Source organism: Falco biarmicus, chromosome 9 (assembly GCF_023638135.1).
Source record: "Falco biarmicus isolate bFalBia1 chromosome 9, bFalBia1.pri, whole genome shotgun sequence".
In the NCBI taxonomy this organism is placed as follows: domain Eukaryota; kingdom Metazoa; phylum Chordata; class Aves; order Falconiformes; family Falconidae; genus Falco; species Falco biarmicus.
In genome coordinates, this window is record NC_079296.1 from 33416467 (window position 1) to 33428960 (window position 12494).

The following is a 12494-nucleotide window of genomic DNA, read 5'->3' on the forward strand; positions in this document are numbered from 1 at the left end:
ACAACTATGAGTCCTTCACAGACCTCAACGTAATACACCTGGGAGGATGCCAGCAATAGACCACACTAACCCAGCAGATTTTGGAACATGAAGTGTTTAAGTATGATCTTCTCTATCAAGATGTGCAGCTTTTCGTGTCATGTAACAGAATGGTAGCTGTCACATAACCAAACCAAGTTCAGAGGCTGATGTGTTTCCTTACAAGAGCTAACGGAGGTTAAAGGGGTTGCTGAGTACTTACTGCAAGTTCCGCTGCTGAACATGGGAATTGTTTCAAACATCATCTTGTGAAACAGCAGTGCCACTGGTCTGTAATCAAGGTGATTCTTTAACAGGTAGCTATAGTAGTACACATAGCGTCTCTGACTGGGAATTGTTACTCCCTAAACAGAGGGAAAACAAACATCAAAAACCATCAAGACCATTTATTAGCATCACTAATACAGGTCCTGCCCATTACCTCCGAGTATAACTAAAAAGCAAAAAACCCATGAATGAAAAGGTAGCTGTAGCACCTGGAATAAACCATTGTGATTTAAGCTGAGTATACCTCTGCAGCAGCTACACTGGAGACGGGCAGACAAAGTAAAGCATATAAGCAGGCTGTATCTAGAAAGCAGGCGAGTGATGCGCTTCTCTCTACACTGCACAGAAACCCATCCATGTGGGTATTCAATACAGTAACTCATGCCAACCCTCAACAACTTCTTCATTATGGACTATTCTGGGCACCTTAGGGACAAGCAAAGACATAATCCACCTCCAAACCAAAGGACTGCCTCTGCACACATTCTCCTTTTCTCTAGACACGTGTCCACATCTCTTGCACTTGTCCTGCAGAGCATTTAAAAGGAAGCTGTTTGCACACATTATCCAACACCAAGCAATTAATTACCGACCAGTACCCAGCACAGAAGCAGGACACTGGTTTTCCAGTTACTTTAGTATGTATCTCCAAACATCCATCTCAAGCAATGAGGCAAAAAAATGCAGATTTTTTCCATATCTTAAAGACAAACACCTCAAACACACTGAGGTTCATTTAAAAAACTGTTTCATGCTGCTGCCTTTTTTGGGGGGGGGCAGGGGCGGGGGGGGGGGGGGGGCACGCATCAGATGTTAAGCAGGAGGCACCTTGAACATACTCTAATTTTTAAGCACCAATACAGGAGTTACATTTCAACAGCAGTTTAAGTCAAATGATTCTAATCCTGTTTGTCAGTATCATTGTACTCAAGACTGACACTACCTTCTACTAAAAAAATGCCCTTCTGAAAGGTTTTCACAAAAACAAAAGTAGAAAGTTTCATTAATATAGGCTCAATAGCCCAGACTATTAAATGAAGCATTTCTCAGTTGAATTATAACTGAAGTAAACACTTGCTTTGAACAAAGAACACTTTTATTACTGATTTTAAATCAACTTAAATTTCAAGGAAGGAAACAGTTTTAAAGCTCTTATAGCTAATATTTCCAAGCAAAAGGGATAGAAATGAGAAATAATTTCATTTCCTAGAAAACACATTACACAGCTTATAACAACCCACAGTACTTGCAACACATCAGTAAGTAAACTTCCATATTAAAACTAAATGGGACATTGCAATAAACTGGAGATAAGAGGTTTTCATGTAAGAATCTATGATCATTTTGGTCACAAAACCTACAGCACAGCATTGCTATAAACAGTTTTAATACCTGCTTCACCTTAAAACAGCTATAAGCTGAAAGTGCCAGAGTAGTTTTAATTTAGTAAGCACCTGTTCTGCACACATGAAAATATTCACTTTCTGCAATTATTTTTAAAAAAAAAATGTTGGTAATTATGTCTCCCTAACACTTCAGTTGTTTCTAAATCACACAAAAGACTTTCCCCTACAGCACTTTTACAATGACTTTAAGTAACCTTCTACAATGACCACGTTTTTTGTTTAGATGTCATCCCAATAGTTACCAGACCCACTTCTTAAGCCGGCTTTGAAGTTTGCCTTCCTGGGATCTGAGCATCATGACTGAGAAAATCCCAGCTTCAGAGAAAACCATCAGTAATTTACCAATGCTGCCAATCAGAAGAAAACTATGCAGGTAAGGAAAAAACAAATCCTTCTCTGCTCATAGCTTCTTCATGCCATAAAGCATGCGCCCTACAGAGAAACACGCCTTACCAGGACAGCCAGAGCTTTGACAAGAATGAAGGGAAGACAGTCACTTTTGTGGCTATATAAAGTGATAGTCAATCTCAAAGCAAAACCAGTTCTCAGCCAGGAGGGCAGTTTTATCCCCTCCAGCCAGAGATTTTTTTCTCCCTGGAGGCATAGCCTTTACCCTGAGAACCTAAGAACCAGCCACACTGAAACAGAACAGAAAGTTCTCAATTTTCCAAAGGTCTGATTTCAAAGCACAACATTTTCATAACAAGCTAATATTCCAAGAGGTAAAATCAACCCCCACTTACTTTTACTCAAGAAGAGTAAAGAAAAGGGAAGTAGTTTAAGTATTTTCTCCTCAAGCACCTTACAGTTCCCATCTATCCCCACCATCATTTTTTAAATGGACAATAGATAACTTCTCTAGTCCCTATCCCAGAGTTTTACAGGGTACTGCGGAGCTGTGTAGAGATCACCAAAGATATCAGGTACTGCTCCTGGTTCTCCTCAATGTAGCACAGGCAGGATTATGAAGAACAAGCATTTTTGGAAGCAATATGCCCACATGCACTTTAATAACATGCCCTACTGTGAGAGTAATGTTGAAGCTGCAGCCTCAGACTAGGCTTAGGGCATCAGGTTTAGCTGAGGTTGCCACCCGAGTATGTCGAACAAACGGGCATCACAACTGATCAGCTCTGACACATCAGACACTAGATATCAACCCTGCTCAGCGTCATTCTGAGACTTCCTCGCACAAAATAATTGGTTTCTATTTCCTGTTCAGTTACACCACTATTAGGAGCTGTTCCTAAAAATACAATGGTATAACAGTCAAAAAACACTCCTGAATAGATCATTTCCAGCTCAGGCACTTGAATAGTTGTTCCCAGCTGATACCTATCTGTTGATTAGATTGCTTCCTTCCAAGTCTAATCATCACCATAAAACCCTTCAAGGCAGAAGCAGGAATAAAGACCTCTCCAGCTGCAGAAAGGTAAGTTGTCAGTCTTTGTCATCACAACAGTATTTCTGTGTCCATCTTAAGGAAAAAACAGGTGCTAAGCTAAACATTTCAAACAGTGGCAGCAGCAGCTTTTTTAGAAGACTTTTTTGGGGGTTTACTTCTCCCCTACCTCAGTAAACAAGCTGGACAATTACAGTTCCTTATCCAACTTCAGCAAACAGTTGGTCTCCCTTGGTTCAAAGAGAAAACAGAAATCAGTCCTGTTCTACTGCCACTGTGGTGACTGATAGACACAACTGTTTAGCCAATACTTTCTAATCTTTATCATTCCTTCCTTCTGAAAAAGTCATCCCGTCACATCCGTCCCCATCCCCCACCCACCCCCCGCTATGATGAGTTACAGAAGCCAAAAGAAGGCAGCTTGGTGGCAGGGGGGAGACAACAACCAACCAAAACCCAACAGTTTTTGGTCATAGACAGACTTGTAGACTCAGTTGTGCTGTGTCTTATTCCCCACTACCTTTCCCAGGACAACAGTACACTAACAGAGTATCTAGCAACTGTCAGCTGCAACTACAGCTCTCACTTAATGTTGCAAAGGCCTCCATGAAGCTTCTTCCAGCAGGCACTTGGGAAAGGCTTGCTACAGAAGTACTTGAGGTTGTTCTCTTGACCAATTAGTCATACTTCCTCTTGCAATCAGACTCACACTTCCTGCTGGCACGGACTAAGCCCTCTCAAGAATCAGTTTGCTATGCATATTCATGGCAACAACAATTTTAGCTACACTATTCTGAGCAGCTATACACAAAATGCACACCTTGTGCTTGCTTTAAATGAAGAAAATATGGTACCTAATTAAAGCCAATTTTCCTTCATCATACACGTGTTGGTCCAGCAACAACAAAAAAAAAAAAAAAGGCACTTTCCTGTCCCTAGGTGCAAACAGCTCTTTTGATGCCTCATTTACTTTGAGTTCAGGAAGTCAGTTATATAAAGGTTTGGTGAAGTGTCAAATCAGAGAGCAGCACTTGACATATAAGACTGAAATACAGACCACGAGGGAAGAAAACGCTCCTAGAACTTGCATTGACATACCTGTCTATAAACACTACTTTAAGGATTATGCGAATCACATGCTGCCCACTGTCCACATAAAGATAACCATGCTCAAGTGAAGCTGGGGTGTGTGTGTGTATGTGGAAATCAACTCTTCCAGCAAAGACATGAAAACCAAAACAAAGTTGCTGGTTACAGACAATATTTACAGTGAAGCTAAACAAGGCTCTCACTATTCCTGTTTACTAAGCTCTCCCTTAACTCAAACATGCCAGAGTACCACTGGGGTACTGATGAACACCTAACTGACCTTACCCTCAACACACTAACATGCAGAACTACTACCCTTTTTTTACAAAAGGGAAACAGCTACAACATGCTTCACCACAGATTTGTTAAATCAAATTTTGTAGTTTTCACTGTATTTTATCCAGCTCTTTAGATAATCTTTATCAGTAGAAGTAATCTACACTGTTTATTCATCACACAGCTCATTCCTATTCACTATCATTCACTCTTACCAAAAGCCACAACTTTTTGATGGGAAACCCCGACAATGTCTCCATTCCAGTACTACACCACAACTACCTTCTCAGTAGTACATGCAATAACAGCTCCGTCTTGTAAAAGAGAGCAAACTAAATAGTTATTTGCTCCTTCCAATGAATGAACAGCCAAATTCTAAAATTCTGTATGCTCTCACAAGCCCTCAAACATGAAGCTCTGCTTACTATAGGTCTACACACTGTGAAATTAATACTTTATGCAAATATTACAGGGATACAGAGGAGTCTGTACTTGAGTAGGTTGAAACTGCCCTGCTGGGATGATCCGCTGGGCTGCTCTTCCACCATACACAAGGAAATGACGGAAGATGAGCAGGAAAGCTTGCTGAAGTGACCCTGTAAGTCACACATTATAATTGGAGAGGCTTTCAAGTAAGGAGGTTCAATGCCCATTAACAAGGCATAACCATGCCAGAAAGGTCCAACATACAGTACTACTAAGTCTGTCTGTACCACTAACAAGGTCTTAACAGAAAGCTCTTGTAGCCATGACCATTTATCTGAAATGAGATCCTCCCATTTCTCCTCAGGAGAAGTAGAAGAAACTCAATGGCAGCCCTTCATGAAGCAGGCTCTGAGGTAGCCAATGTCTGGGCTTAACTACCCTTTTATTGAAAAGGGGCATCCAAAAACAGACTCTTCCAGTAGGGATATTCAACTGTAATATGCACTATAATGACTACATATCTCCAAACACCACCACAGAAGTTAAGAGAACCTGAGGAGATGAACAACTCATCCATTCAGGCAAAACAAGCTGGAATAATCCTCTTATTTGGGCTGAAAATGCTGAATGAGAAAGTTCACTCATCAACCGCCCATTTGATGAGACACACAGCAGAATGTTATTTAAAAAGCTATTTAAAATAAACTGTCCAGATCTTCTTGAACAGGACACGAAAAAACCAGACTGTTTTAGTGTTGCAACTAACTGCTACTGCTGCTTAGGTAAGCTTTTTCATTGATAACAGCTGCACTGATCCAATAATGTTAAAGCTAAATCAAATCAGATATCACAACTGATGGAAATTATTTCTTCAAGAGCTTGACTATTCAAATTGAACTTGAGCAGGAAAAGCATAAGTATACAGGTAGAACAGAAAAGAGCTCACCTTCTTGTCTCTGGTCCTTACTTCCCCATAGAAATCTAGGGCTTCTTGAGCCTTTAAAAACTTGCCTCGATGCAACAAATATGCACATATCATTACACCAGTTCGTCCCTTTCCAGCTTTACAGTGGATTGCTGCAACATGATTGTCATCTTCACTTAGCCATTGGTCAAGATCTTCACAAAAAGGTTTGATAAGCTCTAGCTGTGGTGGGTTATGGTCTTCAAAAGGGTACTGTGCAACTGCAATGAGAAGTAGTCATTTATCAAAATCTCAAAAGGAAATTACAGCAAGCTCAACTAGACAGATCAACTTTGTGGCACGCATGCAAACAATTAACTTTCTAAATACACCCCCCTGTCTTACATATAGATACATAATTTTTTTATTCCAATATTATTCAGCAATGTACTGCATATTATATGCATTGCAGGCACTCCTCTAGTAATACATAAGCAAGCATCCTGCTACATGAAGAGAATTTCACCGCACTATTGAGTTGCACAGACTCCACCATCCTACAGGATGAATTTTCTAGAACTTAAGAGAGCTTTAGCACAAAATAGAACCTTGTGAAAACCCATTACTCCAGCAATAATTAGACTACCTGCTGAGAGAAAACAGGGCCAGACCTCAGTCACTGATCAGACAACAGGAATTTTGGAAAAATTCTGGGCACATTTGAGTCTATGGTAGGGATAAACTCTCAGAATTTGCTCAAAACAAATTTTCTGGGTTTTTGTTTTTGAAACAAAAGCCTGCAATTTCCCCATTAAAAAATGGTAATTGAAAAAGAAATCTCATGTAAGGCACTTGCAATACTTCAGGGTTTTAAAGTCAAACCACTGAACAAAGTTGCCCCTTTTCTTATACAGATATATATATATATGCAGACAAACACTTTTTTTCCATCTAGAGATGGAAAGAATTTCAAGCAAGCATGCAGGAAATGAAAGAAAACTCAAAAGAGCAAAAAATAAGCAGTAAGCAGAGATAAGCACTCAACCCCAAACCTCTAACACCTCAGATAAGATGACAGACAATGCCACGCTAACTGGCAGAATTACATAAGGCTGTATTAATTTCATCAGGAGAACAGCACTTTATGAAGTGCGCCTCAATTCTTGATCAACAGACTTGGGATCTTATAAATACAACCCTGGTTCACTTAAAAATTCCCAGCTAGAAACACCATTTCCTTTTCTGGTCTAAAAATGAATACATTTCATTTTTTGGCTAGTGTTTGTACTCGTTTCATAAGTACTACTCTCATCACACATGCAAAACTCCTTTTGATGAATCCCCAAGGACTTAAAGAGCAGAAGTGAGGGATGAAGTTATGGAACTGCTAAATTGTGCAGCACAAATCCAAAGCCTTTCGGCAGGATCCGCAAGGACAGTTTATTCACTCAGAGTACAGACCGCCCACTTAATCTCCCAGAAGACCAAATAGGGAAACCTGATAAAAGTGAATAAACTTTGCTAAAGAAGCAGCAAAGGCTAACGAACATGAGCACACACTAATAAATTCTTCCACGTGGAAGATCCAAACACTCCCCAAATGATCATTTTATGTGAACTTACAGAGATGTCACTTTTTGCAGCAGATGTAAATGGAAGGAGAAGTTTATGTAGAAACCCCTAAGAAGCTGTTAGGAGATGCCGCAAGTTTGTCCATACAACTCTGAGTCTATCTTAACTACATCCAGTAAGGTTCCAGTGAAAAGGAGAGACAAAGTAGTCCTGAAAGAACAGCCTGAAAAATCCCAGCTAGAAACAGCATGTTGAAGATGCTCTCCAAGATCTGGGACCAAAGGCAAACCTTGCAGTATTTTCTTCAAAGATAGAATGAGGAGCAGATTAAATGGGTGCCCTGCGACGGTGCAGAGGGATTATGAATCAGAAAGCAACCTCAGGAAACATAAAGCTGCGCAATCTTGAATGGGTCCTTGAAAGAGTGTAGATCCTCCATGGATTTTTGGTTCCTAACACTGGAGCACACAGTATGGAGAACAGTTCTGATTACTCTCTCCAAGCTCCTAGACATTGCAAGAAAAATCCCATAGCACATAAAGGAGAAGAAAAAAAACCAAACAAAAACCAAAGAGGAAAGCCTGTGGCAAAGCAGAAGACAATTTCCAGCATCGAAGTACTTCAGAAACTGCAAAAACCCCAGACAGAAAGCTAGCATGCAAAGATGAAGAGCTTTCAACATTTGATTTTGATGCAAGAGCATTCAAGTTGAATAATGAACTACTATGGTGTTTCATGCTAAGTGTACAAATTAGAAGTTCCCTCTGAAATTAATTTACTTCAGAAGATTTTTAGAGTAGAAATGTTTCTCGTCTGCAAAGGGATGTTTGGAGTCACCGATCTGGTTATCTAAGGTAAATAATTCAGGGATGAAAAGAAAAAAATGCAACATGTAGCTCCCTGTAACAGTCATCTTCTGCAGAAGAGCTATGAAAGGTGCTGTCACAAACAACATTTTGGGCTGGGATTGACAGTTAAGGGATCTGAGCATCCCCGAAATAAAAAGCATAAATTAAAGCAAGCACATGTTCTGGACATATTAGAAACACGTCCCTTTTCATTTATGTCTTTTCTCCTCTTACCCCAAGTATTGCTCAAGCAGATCTTAAAATACTTTTTTTCTGGCTTGTATGTATTGAGTGAGGTTTCAGGACACTGTCATTCAACATCGTAAGAGCAAATCAGAAGCGAAGATGACTTCAACATGACAATTTCAGTCCTTCTATATTCAGACATTAAAGCAGCCAATTACATTTTGGTCACGTTCTAAACAACCCCTTTACAACTAGAAGGATGGTTTAAAACAACAATAAAAAAAAAAGAAGTTGAGCCCTTGCCATGATGTAGTATTAGCCAGTAAGGCTGAGATTTATTATCTCCTGCAATTGTGCACACACAAGTATTGCTTATCTACCCAATCATTCTGAAGTACTGCATGAAGAGGAACTACAAGCTTTACTACCATGCACAGAGATGTTCCTCTGCACAAAGAATAAAGGTAAATCCATATTTATTTATTACCCGGGGAGTTATTACTGACAAAACAGGCACATCAGTTTCCACCCACCAAGGCTCTGATCAAAAGGAGCCCCTAAAAGTTTCCCTGCTGGTTCTGGTAGTGTCTAAGAACCAACTCATCTCAAGAGGCATCACATAGGAATTAAATCTTTTATTTCCTTTTTTTAAACCAAGTGAAGTTTTGTTCCAGATCTTCAAAAAGCTAGTTTATATGAATAGTGACAGTGGCTTAAGCGTTCTCCATTTTTATTCTAAGTGATGCTTCTGCATAAAAATCAGTCTTCCTTACACTTCACATCTAAATTTTACAGAAAGTTTACAAACTGAATTGAACAGAAACTTCTATATAACCCATTCTGCAAAAACTTGCAACCGTAGACTTGATTGCCTCATTAGACCTTGATCTAGTTAACTGTGACGAACGTACTTTTTTGAAAGCATCAAGAATATAGCAAGTTTCTTCAATGACTCAAAGCAATCTGACATCATTCCTTGTGCCCAAATCCCCTACATTACTATTCACCAGCTCCTCTTTGTACCTTCATTCAGAAACACTGAAGTTTAAAGAGGAGAACACATATTAGACAGTAAAAACGTACCTCTGCAATTAAATTTGGCGGTGTCATAATGTCTTTCAGCACATCTAAAAAAGAAAAATATATAAGAGTTCAAGACAAGTCTGAGACACTCCCAACATCTGTCACACCTTGGAACATACAAATCAACATATGGGAAAATCATACATACCCATCATCTTTATCGTTTAAAACTACAGCTACAAGTTACATCCAGAAAAGCTGTCTTCTTGCAAATGTATGAAGTTGCTCACTAAAATATCAGTTATTTTACTGAAAAACTGCCGTATGGTAATTGTAGTCCATCAGTATGTTTTTAGGCAGTGAGAGTCTCAGTGTATCACATTACTTGTGTGAATGCATCCATTATTACTTTTTAATACTGTATTAACAACTCTAGCCACATGAGCAGCTTTATGATCCCACACAAACACGTGAAGAGTATACAGCTATGACATTCATCCAACTCACTCGGAACTCAAAACACATGTCAAGACACCTCAACAACAACATGGGTACTAGGGGTGATGGGGATCACACAAGGACATTTCAAGGACCCTTAGACAGTGCAACCCAAGCAAGCGTTCTTCGTCCAATTACAGGACCACAAGACCACCACAGGCAACTGGAAGCACCACCAAGTATTACAGTGCAGATCACTTGTATCAAGCAGATATTGTGATACTTCTCTTCAACTTGGCATTTGTTCTTGAAATTTGGTGAACTCTGGAAAAAAAACCCCACCAAAATGCCAATCACCTAGTTTTCCCCTCACAGACCCTGGAAAATAGCACATTTCTGAAGACTCTGGAGCTGCATCTATGTCTATCTCACCACTCTAAGAGACCCACTCTAGCTAGCCAGTAGCACAGCAAACCAAGACTGAATTAGTCTTGGAGGATGACTTGCCTAGAGACAAACATCAGCGACCAGATATAAACAATCCAATCAGTAGGGCTCTAATACAGCCAAAGTGGCATGCTCCAAGGAAACAAGCTAGACCAGATATTGGGGGTAAGGGGAAAGAAGGCATGAAGTGGATGCCCTCCATAATTTTCCTTGGAGTTGCTCTCTGCAGGTAAAATGATGCACCCCTACATAACAGAAGCAAAAATGCAGTTCAGAAACGAAAACAAGAACAATCTTGCCTCAGAACAACAGGACTCCAGGTTGAGACAGTGATTGACAGTCATTTCAGTAGACAAAACACATGTAGATTTTCTGTTCTGATTAGAACCTGTACTCTTGATAGGGTTCAGATACCAACACCAGTTTCAGGACTGGTATGAATTTGTATTTCTTTAATAGGCATGTTATGACTGCCGCCTTAGGAGCCACATGGAGCATACCTGACACTTTCAGACATGCAAACTTTGAGGCTCCTACTTGTATGACTGTTGCACATAACTGGAGCCTCACATGCTTCATTGAGCTTTGTTCACGAGACTTGTACACCAGGGACAGGCAGGTCTGCTGGGGTTGCACACGCACTCAGCACTTCCCTTTCTCTGAATTCCAGAGCCTTCTCAACTCTAGCCTCTGCCAGGGAAAAGTCTGGCAGTTTTCAGAGCTCTGATCACATTGCTGATACTTTCTCTAGGTCAGAAGTGAAACAGTGCAGGTTAAGCTGGCTGATGGGACTCAAAAAATCATTATCTGCACCCGAACCTTTGAGAAAAAAAATGTTAGACACAGTATGTACACCCAAGATGGGGTCACCATGCCTGGAGCAGCCATCAGTCATGCTGGGCAAAGCCTGTTATAAGCTAGTCAGCATCTGGACTTCGGAAGTTGAGTCTGCTAGGAAGCAAAGCAGTTAGCACAAAGCATCTTATTCACCGAAGTCTCCTTCTTCCTTTTAAAGAAACACCCAGTTTAAAGGTGTATCAAGAGATGAAAGTGTTCAAAACATCTTAAAAAGTCACCTATGGGCAAAAAAACCTTCAAATTTTTAAGCTTCAGAGTGTCAAGTAGAATACCATAAGGGATAGAAAATAGTTTTGTTGACACCAAGGATAGAAACTGAGCACAGAACATAGCCATGTCACTCCTTATGCCCTCTTACAGGAGCTGTACACAGCAAATGCAGAGCTCCAGACACGGCTGTACAAAATACACCCTCATTTCATTACATGAAACACTTATCTGCAGCAGAGATCCCACTGACACACACTTTGGGGGATGCTTCCATTGCCTAACATTTAAAATACATTTGTTTTTCCTTAAACACCGTTAGACTTGTAATACGGTCAGATTGCCAGATGAAACCCGAACAGGGTTTTTTTGGATTTTGGGGGTGGGGAGTGAGCTGGCATCGTTCTTTTAATCCTCCTTATGATTAAAGCTAGTTTAAAGCAACCTAGATCCTAAGTACTGCCTGCCAGGCACCTTTCTGATCATAACCATAACCCCACTGACAACAGGACTACAGGCTACCAAAAAGACAGCAGTCTATGCCAAAGCCCAATACCATGCACACAGAGCTACAGAAAGTATGCACATAAAATCCACATTGTTCATTACAGTTCCTTCCTTTAATTAGCTGACTGTTGGACAGTTAAAAGAAATATACTGAAAATTGAGATTACTACAATAGGGGAGGTAACTATTTGGTAGTATGTGAAGTTAGGAGATGAAAGTGGAAGAATATATTAAAATAAAGAATACTGAAGAAACAGCAAAGGGTTAAAGGTACACATGCGAAAACCAACACTAACAAGGAACAAAAAGAAATTGATTGCTCAAACATTCACTGGGAAGTTAAAGCCAAAATTCAAGGATGAGGCATAACTGACCTCATTTAAACATCAGTTCAGAAAAATGTCTCCAAATCCTTTTAAATAAAATTGCTCAACACACACACTATTATCAACTCCATGTAACAACTACCTTAAGGGAACTTAAACCCCATGACAGTGTTTGAAAGAATTCTGAACGTAAGTACATAACTCCTCTGAACTCCCACCTCCCTTCTTTTAAGCACACACAATAGTTTACAAAGGATCAGCTTCATCTAAAGA

General features: G+C 40.0%; 1 protein-coding gene across 1 annotated transcript in view; it reads right to left on the reverse strand.

Annotated features, from left to right (window-relative positions):
* PTEN (phosphatase and tensin homolog) overlaps positions 1 to 12494 on the reverse strand; it is a gene marked incomplete at its 5' end in the record, with an annotated part of 50310 nt that overhangs the window by 15386 nt on the left and 22430 nt on the right. The window contains 3 exons of the mRNA XM_056352058.1: positions 242 to 383; positions 5852 to 6090; positions 9499 to 9542. Of these exons, the coding sequence (XP_056208033.1) occupies positions 242 to 383; positions 5852 to 6090; positions 9499 to 9542 (425 nt within the window). The remainder of the gene's footprint in view (positions 1 to 241; positions 384 to 5851; positions 6091 to 9498; positions 9543 to 12494) is intronic.